The sequence below is a fragment of the Leptonotus elevatus genome, chromosome 8 (assembly GCF_054856555.1).
Source record: "Leptonotus elevatus isolate MCC_2025b chromosome 8, RoL_Lele_1.0, whole genome shotgun sequence".
NCBI classification, from domain to species: Eukaryota; Metazoa; Chordata; class Actinopteri; order Syngnathiformes; family Syngnathidae; genus Leptonotus; species Leptonotus elevatus.
In genome coordinates, this window is record NC_141246.1 from 3,642,698 (window position 1) to 3,662,031 (window position 19,334).

At 43.8% G+C, this 19,334-nt stretch overlaps 1 protein-coding gene and 1 long non-coding RNA gene across 13 annotated transcripts in view; one reads left to right on the forward strand and one right to left on the reverse strand.

Annotated features, from left to right (window-relative positions):
* The window catches only part of LOC147169284 (uncharacterized), a 97,730-nt gene extending 87,717 nt beyond the window's left edge, over nt 1–10,013 (reverse strand). For both annotated transcript variants that reach the window (XR_015095835.1, XR_015095834.1), the window contains exons 1-3: nt 9,962–10,013; nt 9,741–9,824; nt 9,584–9,658 (exon numbers count right to left, since the gene is read on the reverse strand). This is a non-coding gene — a long non-coding RNA (uncharacterized LOC147169284). The remainder of the gene's footprint in view (nt 1–9,583; nt 9,659–9,740; nt 9,825–9,961) is intronic.
* A 115-nt stretch (nt 10,014–10,128) lies between these two features.
* fat1a (FAT atypical cadherin 1a) overlaps nt 10,129–19,334 on the forward strand; it is a 72,317-nt gene continuing 63,111 nt past the window's right edge. For all 11 annotated transcript variants that reach the window (XR_015095830.1, XR_015095833.1, XR_015095832.1 and 8 more), the window contains exons 1-2: nt 10,129–10,293; nt 12,935–16,206. Coding sequence is in view for 7 of the 11 variants with exons in the window: in XM_086083302.1 (XP_085939428.1) it covers nt 12,969–16,206 (3,238 nt within the window). In the remaining 4 variants the exon portion in view is untranslated. The remainder of the gene's footprint in view (nt 10,294–12,934; nt 16,207–19,334) is intronic.

The following is a 19,334-nucleotide window of genomic DNA, read 5'->3' on the forward strand; positions in this document are numbered from 1 at the left end:
ACAAGGCTGTGTTCAGTTCCCAAGATGCCGCTGAGATGTCTTTCCCCTGCCGGAATGTTGACATTTTTGTGTTAGTGTGTGTGTGTGAGTGTGTTTGTCTGTGTGTGTTTTCACGCTGAGCTTGAGAAAGAAGCCAATCAAAAATTGATGAATGCCAATCTCGGCCCAGTGTCCTATCTTTGATTTTCTAGCTCAGAGTCCCCACGGAGGTAGCCAACACATGCCCATAAAGTCAGCAACTTAGACGCTTAGTATGTTATTTCAATAACAAAATTGTGAGAGGATTATATCCCGAGGATGGGTGATTTGCCACCTATGCACTTTATTTTCTGTGCTGGGAAAAAGACATGAAGTGTCTAGGTGTATATTTGAAACATCACTTCTAAAATGGCACCCCTAGCTTTAGCCCATGTGCCAACCTTAAATCTCATGTACTAGCCTATGAAAGTTTTGTTCAATCTTTCTAAATACATATTTTTACAACTGAAATATTTTTTTAACTGTTACAGACTCCACACATGAAGATAAAAAAATCCAGCATTTAACAGTTTTGTCATTCTTTGTGTGTGCTCTCATTTCAACACAGAACACCACATACAATATATAAAGGTTGTGTCTGTTCCACAAACGGTCTCAACACAAGTCCTCCAAGGCAGAAATCTTGCATGATCACATGTGACTTACTAAGACGAAGCAGAACTTTCATTACTGCATATGTTGCACTAATGCCTCTCGATTTTTTTCCTGAGAAACTGGAGATGGGAGAGTTGTAGATATTATTTAAAAAAAAGAAAAAAAGACTTGATTTGGAAAGCATTTCTTGCCATCTGAAGAGCCTACTTTTATTGATTGCTACATTCAGTTTACAGAGTCATGACTTGGGAAACGTTGGCTTTCTACAAATACATGAACATTTGTGGTTGTAAATATTGAACACGTTTCAGACTCACCCCTCCCACATTTCGGACAGTTTGTTGTACTAGGCAGCGAAAGAGCAAAATTATCATCCCATTATTTTTTACGTGTGTACCGGGTCTTACTCACTAACCAACCAAAAAACTTGAACGGTAGACACTTGGCTCCCTTTCTGTTCATCGTACCACCATCGTACTTAGCTCCAGGCATTTTTCAAATCATTTCGATGGCTGACACGCTTCTTAGCCATGAAGACGGCTCTATGCGAATTGCTGTCAATAGAATCTGTGCAAGGCGATCTATTTCTGTGCTTTAGGCTGCTCCATTTACAATTTAAGGGAGCGTTTTTTTTTGGGGGGGGGTTGCAACAGAATAGCTACCATTACACACATTTAATAGCATATCTGCATGAACATGAAGGTTTGCCAGAGGAGGTGATTATGCAAAATACTACACTAAGCAACCCCATCCTCTTTTGTGTAGCTGTGACAAAAGACGTACACGCAACATGCTAGTCACGTACATATTCCGTAGAACTTGTGCTCCTTTAAGGTTCTTTCATTCCATCCCGGGAGTGATTTGACTTCCCCCAGATCTGAGGTTCGGGAAGCAGCTTGAGGCCCCTGTGGACATTCCCCTAAGCTGTCGAAATCTGAGCGGCCGCTATTAGATAAGCAAATGTACATACATAATACATTGCTGCCAGACGACTGTGATTGGCTTGTTTTTTTTGCGTACAAAGTCCGCTGCTGAGGAGCGTTGAAGTACTAAATGGTGTCTGCTATTTGCAATTTCTTCTTTCTGTGAGAGGCAAGAGAATTGTGGCTGGGACGACAATGACATTCAAAGCACTCTAAATACCCTATTTCAAATATCAATGCTTGAAAAGCCACCTTATTTTAGTTTTTTTTTCCTATGGAAAGACTTTGTTAAGAGGATTATGAATTAATTATTGTAAAGCTACTCCTTTTTTGATTCTAAGAAAACTTAATCGATTCAGTATGACATCAAAATAAAACAAAGTCCATCCATCCATCCATCCATACCAAATGGTGTTAGTTCTTTAATTGCAATTGTATCTACAGTACAGTGAACAGTAAGATGCTGAACGACAGTGACGTCGGGGGATTCAAAAGCACTCCAATTTTGTCTGTATCACTGTCTTGAAGACGTGTCCATGAATGTTGTTTCCAGACCATGAAAAAAGCGACAGCATCTGTTTCTGTCTGATATTGTAAAAAGGCACAACTTTTAATCACAACATGAAATGATCCCGCCTCCCCGGGTGGCAGATGAGTGATGTGCGTTGGCATGAAGTGGAGCACGGCATCACATTACGGCGACCAGCGTTTCTCCACAATGGTGAGCCTCTATTACAAGGCTTTGCTAATCCATCCATGAAAATCCATGTCCAAAATGTGCCTTTTGTGCATAATCCCGACACAATTTATGTGGGATTAGGGGGTGTGGAGGAGGGGGGGGGGGGGGTGGTATACTGAGGAAATATCATAAATATCAATGTCAATGTGCTGCTCAATTTAAAGACCTTTAAAACAAATCCATGCCAAGATCTTTGGAGGGTTGTGTTGCTTCCAAAATTCCAAAAAGGACATATTGGTTTTGAATGAAAACATGAAAAATGAAAATAGCAAGACTATGCATATATAATAAGAATATATATATATATATATATAAAGAGAGAGAGAGAGAGAGAAATCTAAATGGTCTTCCAAAAAACTTTGTCCCCATGCCAAAAATGCCATGTTCCTCTAGATAAATGTGAGTTTGTGAGTTTATTTCTTCGCAGATTAAAACTACACAAAACATTTGACACCGTTTTTAACCCCCCCCCCCCCCCCGCCCATTTTTTTTGTCATTAGTAAGCCTATTTGCAGGTTAAAAAACAAAAAACAAAACTACTAGCCATAAAAAAATGCTGATTGATTTGCATGCCCCTTCTGATTGGCGGAGAGGAGAGAGACTGCACTTGTGCAAGAGAGTTGATTCAACAGATTCTGGGTCAGTCGGGAGTGCTGCAAAAAGCTGAAGCTTTGACGATCACGTGATTGCATTGTCTGGAATTGCGATTTTGATCAAAAAACGAGAAATCGTTCAGCCCTCGTCTCCATATACTCCAAAAATTGTCTGTAATCTACCTTTGGACTGCATTGCATACAGTGGGCAGTCATTATATGTTTAGCACACTCATGTCAAAGATATTACCTCCCCCAGGCAGGCAGCCAGTCAGTCAGCGCCTCCTCGTTGGGACTCTCCAGAGGAGGAGAAGACAGGAGGTGATTGGAAGTGAGTTTAAAAGAAAAGAAAAAAGGAAAAAAAAGTTTACGGGATTACTGTGACAGCCTCCCCCTGTTCTCTTCACACTAAACTAACAGACTCCTCGCTGTCGGTTTTTAACGGCGTCTTTAATTTATGAAATTGGCCGCATCATTGATCTTCTAATGTAACTTTCATTTTTTTTTTCTCTTTTTTTTAAGAGCTCAGTATTGTTCATTCGGAAATGTCATCATCATTGCTCTTTTTTATTTTTTTTATATTTTTTTTTAATATATATATATATATATATATATATATATATATATATATATATATATATATTTTTTTTTTTTTGTGTGTGTGGGTGAGTATGTGTATGTGTGTGCGTGCGTGCGTGCGTGCGTGCGTGCGTGTATTTGTTAGCTCACCAGAAAACCTATTAGAAAAAATCTCATACCATTCACCTAAACCGAACACCGCCGTCAGGAGACCCGAGGGGACCAAAGAAAACCAAGGAAGGTGAAATCCAGCACCGACCAGACACCCCCCACCAGAACTCCTCACCAGCCCAAGAAACATCCAGACCCCAACAAATCCAAAAAACATAAAATCAGGGATGTAATGTAACTTTCAAGCGGAAACACAAACACCACCAGTGACATTCAAGGTGCAGACTGGAAACAATATTGAAGAAAATCCTCTGTGCTTATGATATCTTCCTCGCTGAGAAGAATAAAATCTTGAAAACGGTATTTGTTTGCCGCATTCTGTCATCAGTTTCTGTGCCATCTGTGCGTGCTCCACTTGGATGGTTTTTAACGACGGAGCAATTTAGTCCCAAACTGGCTTATTCTTATGAGGCACTTATGTTCTGGATCTTCTGTGACGGCTATTTTAGGGAGTATGTTCCACAAGGAGGGCGGTGGAGAAGACCTGGTCCGCCTCAGGTATGGTGCTTGGTCCTGGTGTGTTCATCGGGGATGTACAAGCCACCTGCGGCATTTCATGAATATTACTGGAATCAAAAAGTTTACTTTCCTTTTTTTTTTTCTTAAAAAGTATATAACTCTATTTAAAAAAATAGATGAAAAAAAGACTTGGTTAGTTTCTCAGATTTCTAATTTATTTTTGTGAGATTACCGGTACTACTTTTTCCCTCTAAAAAAAGTTTGACTTTCTTCACTAAAAACCTGACCTAAGGATGTTTTCCTTGTTTGTGTTGGAGAAGGTCCTGCGCACGTTTGTTGATGAATTTCTTCTTGAAAGAAATGTGACTATTTTACACTGTATGAAAGGAGTTGACTTTTGAAATTCCCAAGGTTGAGGCTCACTTTGCATGCAAAGGTACGTGCACTTGTCTATTTATGACAATTTCTTTTCCAATTGCAATGCGGCATGCGAGTGAGGGGTGGGGTGGGGGGGTCTAGGCAATTATGTGAAGTCTCCAAACAGGTTGCTCTACAGCGCTGTGTATCTATTTGTCATTTATTTTCGTAATTAGGAGAGCTTCCGCCAGTGGGGGTGGGGGGGGGGGGTGGAGGTTTGCTATTGTAATCTCCTGCTTTTTGCTGCAGGCAGCAGAAGACTACTTTTCGAGCACAGCCGTTTGTCTCCAGTTCACAGGCGAAGCTTTGAATTCTTTATTATTTTCCATAAATTACTCTCACGTTGTTTTCTGTAAACTGGCCTCAGCGCTGAAGTGTCACGCGGATTTATCTGACATAAAAAAAAAAGAGCGCACTTGCGAGATAGCCTTGCGCTTCGCTTCGTCTTCTGCCTGCTTGTTATGTGCTGTGATTTTTCGACAACGCTAACGTCTTCACCCACGGGGCTCGTCGACATATTATTCTAATCCAATCCCTCTTATTTTACCGTTAAAATCCAGCTGCAGAGTGGGGCGGGTACAGCCAGGAGAGCCGCCTCGACCTAGCTGCGGGCGCGCGACAAGTCATCTGTCTTTTCCTGATCTCCGGTTTCAAGTTGCCAGGGTGGTGGGAGGTGGGTGGGGTGGGGCTTACTGCTAAAGGCATTAGTCACCGTGAAAAGCAGGGCATAAGTCACTCAACGTGCCAGACATAGCCAGTTATGGATCTCTCAATAAAGTCCCATTTTCCATTGAACAGTACAGCTATGATTGATTTCTACTGTGAACAAAAAAAAAAAGTATCAAAATAATGAATCTGGATTCTACCGCCCTTCCATTGGGGGTATGAACTTGTGCTAAAAATGTTTTAAACAAATAAATGGCAGATTGAGACACACTACAGGCCATTCATCGAATGACAGAAGGTTGGGGCAACCCAACATGCAAACTAAACAAACTCTGCAATGGAAATCCTACTCCAACGCCAACTGGACAAACACAACGTCGCAATCTCGAATAAACGTTCACACAATGTAAAAGCAACACCGCTTGTGACCGTGTCGCCGCCACAAAGACTGATTCAGTGAGCTTGCTTTTTAAAGAAACAGAAAGGAACTTGATCAAATATTTTCATAACTCTTCTGATGAAACGATTTACAACGAGTTGAATGGTACCTTTTGTCATGGCCTGAGGGGCTCAGTATCGCTACTTACTGGCACTAAGCAACCATGAGGACGGTGTCAGGAACCCTGTCACAAAAAAAATACTACGAATGTGATGACTGCTTTACGGCCAACATCCCTTCCCCCTTTCACAATTTGTTACAAAGACAGAGGAAGTTCATTTGAATGTTTAAGTGTGATTATTATCATGGCAGAAGAACAAAACAACTGAAGAAATGGAAAGTTTTGTCTGAGGAGGCTACTCGGATAAGAGGACGGTCAAGGATCAACATTGTGAGCTCAAAGACGAAGAGGAATTTTTGACCGACGCTGCCTTGGCTCTGTTCCTGCTGGACTAATAAGTAGCTGTTGATGCTCAAATCAAAATGAAAATGCAACTACGGTTAGCTACCGGAAATTTGTGTGTGGTAGCAATAAATAGCCATCAGCTTAATAGTTCGCATCAGGATTGTGTGCTGGTCCTCATGGAAAAATGCGGTCTTCCTTCAGTCAAAACAGTACCGCTTTTGTCCATATGGCGCCGCCATAATCAGTGAAAACTGAAAGTGTTGCTTTAAGAGAAACAAAAAAACCTATGACATTCGTTTGGGGGATCTACACGATCTTTCACAGAAGCGACAACTTTTGCGACCGTGCCGCGATCGCAAAGATGCGGCTTTAGATATCAAAAACTTGACGATGCTTTTTAAAAGGAAAAAACAAACAAAAGTGACACTACTGACGACTGTACTGAGTCATGAAGACAGAGATAACAATAATTTGGGAGTGCAAATTTAAGTGACAAATATGTGTGAGCAAGCAAATGTTTTAACCAAAAACAAAGAAAATGAAAAGAATAAGCTATATTTGTTCAGGAATCAACACGATCTGCCAGCGACACACAATACTTATGACATTCCATAATACGTCCCCTTTACAGTATTTTTTTTTTTTTTTACATCTCCCTCAAACTGCTCCTGTTGTGGGCACAATGAATGCACCGCGTTGCATATGCCCATTTCTTCATTAGAAACAATGATCTCCTCTGTTACATGACAATCTGGCCAAGGTTTTACAGGCAAACATTTTGAGAAATTGCAAGCTCAGCTAACAAAAGATTTTCATCGTTATTACATTTCATACTAGGCAGGTTTACACTTCTTGAAATGCAGATTTAGCAAAAACGTGTTAGTGCTGTTAGTGCTAAACACTTTGTTCCCTTTTCTACACCAAAAAAAAAAAAAAAAGCCACCCAGGACGCAAGAGCTTCTGCTCACTGTCACAAGTTAATAAAGCACTTCCTGTGCTTTGGTGAGAGAGGAGGAGGGGGTTGGTTTAGTGCTCCAGTGCAAAAAGCCTGCACGCCCGTCCATCATGCATCCATCCAAGAGGTTCCATAAGGCAGCAGGACGTGACCCCCCAGCATTGAGGAGCGCAAACACTCGCAGGGATCAAAGCCGAGGAAGCAGCCGCGGGCGTCACCTGACCTGAATTCAATTAAAGCTTTACAGGCGGATCGGAGGGGAAGGTGGGGGCGGGTCACAAAGCTCAATGCTGTCTCTTGACTAAACTGAGGTTGAGATGGAGGAAGATGAAACATTGAACGCCAACCCCTCTCCTCTACCTCCTCCTCTCAAGCTCAATAATTCTCCCACATAGGAGCACACACAAAGCCCACAGGTCTTGTTGTTGGTTGCCTCAGCCTGTGGGCAAATGTGATTTTAATGAGCCCCTGCCGAATGGACACGAGGCCCACGTTCTCACGCCAGACCGCCGGCTCCAGGCAGCCTGGGCATTTTTTTGCCGGCCACTTCACAGCGTGGCGTCGAACTTAAGTTGTACGTGTGTGTGTTGAATGAAGACATTGGCAGATGTAACGCGGCAATATTCAATGTGCAAGAAACAGGAGCGGTTCGAGAGAGGTGTCAAGAAACTCAAAAGGGGTATAAGCATGAAAAATAATACTTTTTTTAATAACTTGTTTACAAATAGTTTCAGTCTTTGGAGTACCTGCACAACCATCAAGTGTGAAACGCTTCCAGAATGTTCAGGCAACAGTGGGGCTAACTGTGTTGAATGACGACATTGGCAGATGGAACACGGTGTATTCATCATGCCAGCAACAGAAGCAGTTTCTGGGAGATGTTGCCAAATTAAAGGGGACATTTTCTGGAAATTATTTTTTATTTTTTTAATGGCTTGTATACAGAGTCTCTGGAGCACTTACCTGCCCATCAAGTGGGAAATTAATCAACAAAGTAAATGTCTTGATAGCTGCATATTGCCTAAAATGTTTTTGTGTCAATTTTTTGCTGAATTGTTATGTAACAGTACAGCTCATTCTGACATGGACAAACGCAGCATTTGTATTCATTCATAAACTTGAATATTATATTTTATATGACAGCGCGACCAATTATATTGGATGAAGATATAGATGCAGCACAGTGTCATAAACAGGAGTAGTTTGAGGAAAGTGTCAGGATTATAATTAAGACTATTACGGAATTGTTTTGCTATTTGGTGTATCCAAGTATTTTGGGTCTCTGGAGTGCCTGCCAACTCATGAAATTAACAACATGTGAGTCATTAACAATTTCCCAAAACCATTTGGAATGTTGCCGCAGTGGTGCTAATTTATATAATTCCACCGCCACGCCAAGTTTGTCCTCCCATTTCTTGGAAGACAGGCTTGGCTAAAAAACACCACTTTCGAGTGACAGATAATCAAAGCTAAGACAAGCACCAATGGATGCACGGAATAGCGTTAGCAACCATGATATATATGATAAGGAGCAAATATTCAAATGTTCTTCAAAACTGTCATCGTTGGGGGGGTTCCACTGCATGAGCCTCATGCACATACACTAATTGACATTTTGTTACACAAGGTTCCACCTCCATGAGTAGAAATGCAATCCATACTTTTTGAGTCTTTCCTGTTAAATAAGCTCTAAAGTTTGGCATCACCTGCAGAGAGCTTAACAGATAAAAATGCAGTATCGCTTCTAAATCATTGTAACTTTACCAGCAAGCTGAATTCACAAACTCCGGAGAATACATCTTGTAGCACTCCCGCTGATACGTTTGCAACCAATCTGCCGTTGTTTAGGGCGGGATGAAACCAAGAAGAGACCGAAGATGACATTTTCATCCGTTGCCTTGATTGGTCAAAACAAACGCGGCAATATGCGGCAATATACCGTCCAATCAGCTCGAAGTATTGTACAGCAAGCCCCTCCTTTTCCCGAACTACGAACATCTACAATCTGGCTTGTGAGATTAAAATCATTGATGTAGGTAAGAAAAAGCTTACAGCCAAGGACAGTTGTATCCATAGGAGGGTAGAAAATATACTGTCTCCACCATGAACTATGGACTATATGCCACGGAGGAGGCGGGACTTCCGACTTCCGGGTTTTCACCCATCAACTTTCTTTCCGTTTCCGGTTATGACGTAATTGGCCGCGTCCCAATACTTGCACAAATAGTTTTATGTAGCCTTTTATACTGCGATCATATTTTTGCCGACGGACGGGTGAAATTACTATAGGCCGCGTTTGTTGTGCGGCGCGGTGATGTGCGTGCAGTATTTATCCACATGAGTGAAAAATAAAGCCATTTTGCTTGGACGGAACAATAAACTACAGCGTACACGTCACACTTTTGCCGGAAGTGCGTGGAAGTGGAAAGCCAGTATTGGGGCGTGGCCAACAGTAACCGGAAACATTATTGCTGTGTGTTTTACGGAAGTCAGAAGTCCGTGGCATCTAGTCAATAAATTGCCCTTTTTTTTTCATTACTAAACCAAGCAGCCATTTAATGAGGCATATTAATAAAATGCACAATAAGCACCAAAACACTCACCGTAACGCAGACTCAGTTGGAACCTTCAGTTTGTGTTTAGCTGATTTGTCCTCCCAGCGACAAGCTACTTCTCACCTGTCATGACATGGAATTGTCATTAAAGTGTGTCTATTTTGAAACACTTACAACTACATTTACGACTCCATTCACTTCTCACATTTTGGAGGTCCCTTGTCCATTTCCAACAAACTCAGCACGAAGTTGTTCCACATAGCTCAGTTGTAGCTTAGCTTCTACTTACCTGCCATAAGTGGGATGGGAGTGGAGATAAATGCATTATTTAGAACGTGACTTGTATTTTTGTATTGACTTAAATATATTCAATGTTGTTAAATTGCCTCTATCAAATAAATGTAAAATTTAAAAAAAATAGAGTACATTTGCTAAATTTACAAGAATTGTCACGTTTGATTTCTTCACTTGTTGCCAGCATGGAAGTAGTTCCGGAATATGCGCAGCGCGGAGTGATGTCACACCGCGTGAGAAACCCATGAGTGTAGTGCGCGGCGGAGGCGGCGAGTGGAGGGAAAGTGGTGAGAAGGAGGAGGGTGGTCGGAGCTAGACCGCTCGGAGCTGCTACCAGATGGATGATCGGCGGGCGAGTGAGAGCTCCACGTACCACCATGCCGACATTTGGACTACCTAAAGTACCCAGCAAACCTCCCAAACTTCGGGATTAATCCTTATTTCTAGAGAGGGGGAAAACAAAGGTACGTGGCGTGTGTTTGTTCTAAAGTTGTCCCGTTCCGTGCGCTATCGCAAGGAATAAAGTGCGGAAAAGTTGCGCGTCCGTTGCATTTCATGGTTCCGCGAACGAAATCACGGCGCTGTTGAGTTGAGACTGAGCTTTGACGAAAAAGTCAAGTTTATTTGTTTTAAAGTAGCGAGTGGGATTTTCGCGTTCACTGTTTGAATAAAAGCTCGCTTTCCTTACGTTCGGAACAAATTCCTCGCTCGGCTTGTTGCATGAGGTTGATGTTTAAGAGTTGGGGGATGGGAATTCAAACTACTTTTCTTCAAGCGCTTCACTTTAGACACCAACTCAAAAAGCGTGTTTTAAAATGAAGAAAACATTTTATGTGTTGCGTTCGCGTCCTTACGCGGAAACCGTATTTCCCCTCTTTTAAGCTAAGATATTTAAAGTTGGTCTTTTTTCCCCTCTTATATCCCCTCACAATGGGCGCCCACGAGCGGCAGATGGTTCTTTTGTACCTGCAGGCTATGTGGTTTCACATTTAAGGTGAACACTGATTACCCACACGAGAACCCAACATACACTAGTAAATAGTGCACGGGTTTTTTTCCCCCCTAAGATTTAATTTTTTTGTAATTCTGTTGTAATGGTAATTGCCCCTGGCATTTTATGTGCCGGGGAATTACTTTTATGACTGCACAGGGACAGGGAGATAGCGGAATTTCTTTATCATCGTGGCATAATTGATGGAGAGGAATAAGTCTTGCGAAATGGAAATACATTTGCATAATGGCATGTGTACGCAACGGTGGTTTATGGGCAATTTGTGGCGTGCGCACATTAAGCGAGCGCATGCATAAATGAGTCAACGAGTCACTAGGCTGTTCTCACACACACAAGAAACGTATGTGATGTGATAGCTTATCACGGCGCATGTCACACCGTTTATGAAGTGCACATCGCTGAGGAAATTGGATTTTCACACGGCATTAGGGAGTTGAGGCAAAATTTCACATCTGGATATTATGGATGGTATTGTAGTGTTTTAGCTAAAATGCATGCAAATAAATCATTGGGACAAGTTTTATTTTGAATACGATAACTAAAAAAAAATCTGAACCGCAATGCATTCTTTGCGCATTTAGAAATGGTAAAGTAAAAGGCAGCAACCAAAATTATTTTTTTATGAGGTGCTTTCACACATTTTTGGTCTGAATCAGTTGATAGGTTTAGAAACAGTGTCCATGTCCCGCCTTGTTAGGGTTGTGGTCAGTTTAGAGAAGAAAAAAAAAGAACCTAAGCGCAGTGAAAGATACGAGGAGCAATGAAATCGGTCCTCGCACCCACGGTTTCACAAAGGACCTTCAAGATGATCTTCAAAATTTGACGCCACATTAGTTGGCGTAGATTCAGTTTTGCCCTTCTGTCAAGACGATGTTTTCCTCTTTTTTAATTTTTTTATATAAACCAATGTACACATTAGGAAGATCTCAAAAGTACACCCCCAAAGAAAAATGTTACAATGTATACTGAAATTATGATCTTTCATCATCTCAATTTACTCACAAATGTTATTCAGTTTGAATTCTGGGCTTGTTTAGTTGAACATAAAGCTATTCCTTTTTACGGATGACAAAAGGTGTGTGCACAGATTAACAGATCCTTTAATTGTTCTACGTGTGAAATTGGATAGTTTCCCACGGCACAGCCCACCAAATGGGAATCACTGGTCTAGGATCTGTTTAGGGTTAATTTGGGTGAACTCCAAATAAAAATGGCTGTTTCAAACTAAAATGGCTGACTGGCAGGCATTGGTCATTGAGACTTCTGTATGCATCCTGTAATAATGGACGTGTGCACCCAATTTTGTGTCAGTTCGTGAAACAAGTTATAGGAGCCATGTATTACTAACCTCCCAAAAATCCTCACAATCATCAAACTTCAATGCCATGTTAGACCAACATGAGGTTACCAGCTTCTGATTGGGTTTAATTTTTCATTTTAATTTCATGTGTAGGTCCTTTAAGACTTTGTTTGTGCATCCTGATGATAGACAATTTTGTGTTGATGCGTAGAACTGGTACCGTGACTGATTTTTTTATTTTATGTTTTAACTTTCCAGGGAGCGCTATTAGGTGAGTTGAAGGGAGCATTGTTATAAAAAAATGACGGTAAATCTGACTTTACTACATTGTTAGTGTAGGTAGGTTGACTACTGCAAGTACAATAGTACCTTGACTTACAAAGGCCCCCAGTTTATGATTTTTTTTAACGATCTATCGCTTGGTCTATTTTTTTTCTTCATTGTCCTGCAGGCCAAAATGTGAGGTATTTCAGATATGCTGCTGTTTGAGTGAAATGAAAAAAAAAAAGAAGAGTGATACAATACTGTAATGCACTCACAATGGGCTCAGTGAGCTATTCATTTTGCATGGTGGTCTGACAAAACAAAATGTTTATATTTATGTTTGAAGATACATTTAAATAAAATTTCCCTCAATTCCCATTCAAAGCTTCCAATTTGGAATATTTCCAAAATTCCCATTCTAACTTCCAATCTAAATTTAGCAGAAAATTAGTGGAAATTTTCCAATCTTGCAATCCTAATCATGAGTATTTCATGTGATAACGTTAATCTGATCTTCCTGTTTGTGCAGGTGCTACGGCAGCAGCAACGGTGAAAAAGGTACGATGAAAGGGCTGTGGGCACTTTCGCTGGCCTCGCTGCTCCTGCAGCTGCTCTGGACAGCGGGGGCCGCCTCCCTGCACTTCACGCAGCCCGTTTACAATGCCACCATCTACGAGAACTCTGCTGCCAAAACCTACCTCGAGAGCCACATCAAGATGGGGATCTACGTCACCGACCCTGCCTGGGAGATACGCTACAAAATCATCTCCGGAGACAACGAGAACTTGTTCAAGGCAGAGGACTACCTGTTGGGAGATTTTAGCTTTTTGCGCATCAGAACCAAAGGCGGTAGCACAGCCATTCTCAACCGGGAGGTTCGAGACCACTATGTGCTGACTGTGAAAGCGTCGGAGAGGGGCACCGATATGGAGTGCCGCACCCAGGTTACAGTGCAGGTGCTCGACACCAATGATTTGAGGCCCCTGTTTTCACCCACTTCGTACAGCATCTCTCTACCCGAAAACACAGCCATACGTAGCAGCGTGGCTAAGGTGACCGCGACGGACGCCGACATCGGTACGAATGGGGAGTACTACTACAGTTTCCGCGAGTGGACGGACATGTTCGCCGTGCACCCTACCAGTGGCGTGGTGACGCTCACTGGCCGCCTGGACTTCTCTGAGACCAAGCTTTATGAGCTGGAGATCCTGGCGGTGGACCGTGGCATGAAGTTATACGGAAGTAGTGGCTTCAGCAGCAGCGCCAAGCTGACGGTGCGGGTGGAGCAGGCCAATGAGAATGCACCGGTGGTCACCGCTGTCACCCTGGCTCCCTCTGACGCTGACCCCGACCCCACCTATGCGATTGTGACAGTGGAGGACAGCGACCAGGGACCCAACGGGGAGATTGCGTCGCTTAGTATCGTCGCTGGCGACCCACTTCAGCAGTTCAAGGCTGTGAGAACCAGCCCGGGGAGCAAGGAGTATAAAATAAAAGCGGTGAAGGACGTGGACTGGGAGAGCCGGCCTTTTGGATATAATCTCACTTTGCAGGCAAAGGACAAGGGCAGCCCACCTCAGTTTTCCTCTGCTAAATTGGTACATGTCACTTCCCCTCAATTCAAAACGGGACCCCCTGTCTTTGAAAAAGGCGTTTACAGAGTCAACCTAAGCGAATTTGCCCCCCTTCACACGCCTGTTGCAATGGTGACTGCTCTCCCAAAGCACCCCCAGATCAAATATGCTTTTAGCCACAAATCAGACCGATTTATTATCAACCCCGACACCGGCTTGATCAGCACAGCGGCGCAGATCAATGCCAATGCGGCCGTCCGCTTCGAGCTGGATGTGGCGGCCAGCGGCGGGATAGCGGCAACAAAAGTCATAGTGGACATAATCGACGTGAACAAGAACGCGCCTGAGTTCAAGCAGACGTCGTACAGGGCCGGCGTTGACGAAAACGCACCCATCGGGACCAGCGTGGTGACGGTGAAGGCGGTCGACCTGGACAGAGGCGAGAATGGCTACGTGACGTACAGCATCACCAATTTCAACCCGCAGCCGTTTGTCATTGACTATTTCTCCGGTGTCATCAGCACCTCGGAGCTGCTAGATTACGAGCTCATGCCGCGGATTTACGGTCTTAAAGTCAGGGCCTCGGACTGGGGATCCCCCTTTCGGAGGGAGGTGGAAGCAATTGTCACCGTGACATTGAATAACCTCAACGACAATAAGCCGCTGTTTGAAAATGTGGACTGTGACGTCACCGTGCCGCGAGACCACGGAGTGGGTGAGCAGATAACCACCGTGTCAGCCATAGATGCCGATGAGCTGCAGCTTGTGCGCTACTACATCAAATCCGGGGACGACTTGGACCTGTTTGAGCTCAACGCAAACTCCGGCGTGCTTTCCCTGAAGAACACACTGAGCGAGGGCGAGGCGGCCAAAACGTCCTTTCACAGCTTGCGGATTGTGGCGAGCGATGGCGAACGTGAGACGAAGCCCATGTACATGAATGTAACGGTCATCACTGCCCGTATGCCCGTCCAGGTGAAGTGCGTCGAAACCGGCGTGGCTACCATGTTGGCTGAGAAGCTGCTCCAGGGCAGCAAGGTCCACATGCAGGCTGAGCCCGACGACCACTTCATGGACATTCACTCCATTAACCGGTACGCGCCGAGGTTTGACGAGTCCTTCCCTAGCTTCGTGGAAGTCCGGGAGGACCTCCCCGTCGGGGGTCGCATCGCTCTTTTGGGTGCCACAGACGCAGACAGCGGCTTCAATGGGAAGCTTGTGTACGTCATCTCAGGAGGCGACACAGAGAGTCACTTCTTAGCCGAAATGGAGACTGGCTGGCTTTTGGTTTATTCGCCTCTTGACAGGGAAACAAAAGACCATTACACGCTCAATGTCACGGTCTATGACCTCGGCATTCCGCAGAAGTCCTCCTCGCGCCTGCTCGATATCAAGATCTTGGACGCTAATGACAATATGCCACAGTTTTTGCAGGATTCCTACTCAGTCGAAATCAGTGAGAGCACCCCGGTGGGCACGGAAATTATCCAGGTGGACTCGACTGATAAGGATCAAGGCGAGAACGGTGTGGTGAGGTACTCAATTTTGGGCGGCACGGATCACTTTGCTATTAATACAGAGTCCGGGGTGGTGACAGTCACCAAGCCGCTGGATCGCGAGCTGCATCCGGTGTACGACTTGAAAATTGCAGCCCGTGACTTGGCAGAGAACGAGCCACAGCTCGTGTCCACCGTGCCACTTAAAATCACTCTGGAGGATGTGAACGACAACCCGCCTAAATTTGTCCCCCCGAATTATCGCGTCAAGGTGAGGGAGGACCTCCCTGTTGGCACAGTAGTCATGTGGCTGGAGGCTTACGACCCAGACGTCGGGGCCTCAGGTCAGATCCGGTACAGCCTGATGGACAACGGGGATGGCAACTTCGAGGTGGACAAGCTGAGTGGGGCCGTGCGTATCGTGCAGAACTTGGACTACGAGACCAAGCAGGTGTACAACCTGACGGCGAAGGCAAAGGACAAAGGCAAGCCCATGTCGTTGTCGTCCACTTGCTTTGTGGAGGTCGACGTCGTGGACGTGAATGAGAACCTCTACCGGCCTTTGTTCCGCTCCTTTGTGGAGAAGGGATTTATCAAGGAGGATGCTGTTGTCGGGACTTCCGTGATGACAGTCACAGCCGAGGACGAGGACAAAGGCAGAGACGGAGAGATCCGATACTCCATCCGGGACGGTTCTGGCCTGGGGATATTCACCATTGATGAGGAAACTGGTAAGTCATTTTGCGTTTGTCAAATAGAGAACCAAGTGTTTGAAATACGCAGGTATCCATGGTTAGTGTGAAACAATGAGGCGAAGGGAGTATTCTTGTTTCTGGTCTCTCTCACGCGCTCGCTCTTGGTAACATTGGGGGCAGGGGGAGCAGCTGCTTCCCAGACCTGAGCGGACATTCTTAGCAGTCACCATGGAAGAACTGAGTTTCTCCCTGATTTGACCTGTTTTATTACTCCCCTTTGCTGTGCGCGATAATCTTTTAGACCGTTTGAAATATTGTACGGCGGGATTCTTACGTCTCAGCTTGGCTGCCCAGTAATCATTTTAACAGCTGAGTCAAATTAGCTCCAAAATAAGCAGTCTGGAATTCCAGGAGTTCCTACAGCACCCACGCCTTCCCCCAACCTCACAACCACCTGATGTGGTTGTTTTGGAACTTGTTTGCTACCTCCTTAAAACCACTTCCTGTGCGGCAAGACCAGATTTCATGCAGTACTGCGCAAAAGTTTTAGACCACCACTAGTTTTATATTTTTAAGATCATTGGAAACAGTGAACCAAATGACAGAAAGCAGGCTCAAGTAAGAGGTTCAAAACTGATTGTAGAGAGGGGATGCGTGGGTCAAAAGAAAAAAATCCTTAGGGGCTCATAAATTTGTTGAGGGTCTGGATGAAGATACAGGACTGTACACAGATTTTTAACTTTAACTTTAACTTTTTATGATTTTACGAAATGGACAGATACAGAGATAGAAGGATTGGTAGTTTTAGACCACCGAAGGCCAACTTTTTTATGATCTTATGTAAACCGTAAATTGGAGCAATACAGAGCAGATACAAAACTAAACTGCAAAACTAATTGTTGTGGGGTGATGCATTAGCCAAGGAAAATCCCTCCATGGCCAATCATGTTGCTGAGTTTCTGGGTAGATATACATGAATGCAGTACTGTGTAAAAACTCTTAGACCACCCATACGTTTTTTATGATCTTGTGTGAGGAGTAGGACTGATACAGATAGCAGGATGAAGTAAGCCGTTTATTACTGACTGTAGAGGAGTGGTGGGCCAGAAAAGAAACCCTAGGGGCCCTCATCCTTTTGCTTAGGGTCTGTATAGAGATACACAAATACAGTACTTTGTAAAGTCTTAGACCACCACGAGCTTTTTGCAGTCTTTGGTACATAGTAAGAGAGATACAGCTAGCAAAAATCACATTAGACATACAAAATGATTGTATAGGGGTGGTGCATGGACCAAGGAAAATTCTTTAGTAGCTCGTACTTTTGTAGAGGGTGTGGATAAAGATACTGTATTCCTGTAGTGCGCAAAAAGTCTTAAATCACCATTAGTTTTTTGTTTTTAATGATCGCTGCAAATGTAAAAATTAGAACAGATCATAGGATCATGTAGGATGCTCTGATAATTATTTTTCTTTTTTTCATTGAAAGGTGAGAGGAACATTTGGGGGTTAAGCCTTTTTATGAGGGTCTGGATAAAAGCAGAGAAACATATGTTTAGAGAGTTCTGATGGCATCTATACAAACAGATGAAAAGAGTAATGCAGATTTTCCATCCCCCCCCCCCAAACACACACACACTTCTCTCTCCACATTTCAGAGTTCTGTGCTCATGTGACATTGTGTGTTTGTAATGCGAATATACAGTAAAAGTTGCCCAAGACTACAATTAAACATATAGCATTCCAATTATTCCGAATGAGTTTGTTTGGAATCAGAATTGGATACACGTGTGAATTTTTCCACCGGTGTTTTTCTTTAGGAAACGCTGGCTCTTAGGTGGGTATATTTAGCATCTGACGATGTGGGGAGGCCCCATGGGGTTTGTTGCGCATATCAGCTGTGGTGTGTTCGGCCCCCCCGTCGTAATGTGGTATAATGTGGTTTTACGAGCGACCGGAGAACCAGGAGGCTTATGGCTCTATTGGTTTCTTCCGCTTTCACGCAACAGTTGTCGTCCCCTGTCTTAAGCGCAAAATTGATGGATGGTATAACATTATTTACACCTGTTGGACTCGTAATTCCAGATCCAACAAGCTTGGTTTGATCTTTTGCCTTAGACCCTGATGCCTATATTGAGTGATTATCACAGGTACATTGATTAGATTTTCCTAAGGATTTGTCGTTAATTATATCTGAGTTTCCTGCGATTGGCTGGCAACCAGTTCAGGGTGTACCCCGCCTACCACCCGAACCCAGCTGGGATAGACTCCAGCGCCCCCCCGCAACCCTTGTGACAACAAGCGGTTAAGTAAGTGGATGGATGGATATATCCGAGATAGACTGAATGTGGCCGAGGTGGTAATGCGTCCTAGAGGTTCGCCTAAATTAAGGGGGTGGTTTGTTTGGCGAGCAAAAGGCATATAGCACGGACAGAGAGGTGTACAGATCTCTGCTATATCGAGAGACACAGCTGCATCTTGTGGCCAGAGTGTTTTTAAAATTGGTCAAAATGAGGAAAACAGACACAAAAAGCACGACAAAGCGGGAAATGCAAAGGGCCACACGCCTTCTGTTAGACTGAAGGAGTAGATGAGGCTGGTTCCTGTTTCACTTGGCAGGTTATCTTCATTTCACGCTGTTCTACGACCTCACAGTTAAATCATTGTTCATCAGAAACAATACTGCTAAATTATGAACTAAAGAGGTTTTCTCTGGAAAGTAGTCTTCAGGTTCTTCATGCATATAGATGTTGGGCACAGATGTCAGTTTTCCATTACTCAATCTGCAAATATGCTGACTTGAGGGGTTGTTACAGATGCCTGTGTGAAAAGGGAATAGCTAATACGGGTGTGCGTAGTTCTTATTTTTTTTCTTTTTTTCTCACATCACCTTTCTTGAGTGAAGACCACTGATATGAAATGGGGGGGGGGGGGGGGGGGGGGTTACCAAAAGGGCTACCAGAAAACTGCAACGGTGGTGTGGATCTGATTAACCCTAAAACACTATTAAAGCTGCATAGTTTTCTGACCTGCATATGTGCTTAGGTCTTTGCAAATTGAAAAATCACAATGTCTTGTACAGACCCAAGTATTGGAAACAATCGTTAAAACTCAAGCCATTTTCTTCGCTCTCAAATGCTCTGGGAGTGTCCACTGAATGCCGGTGA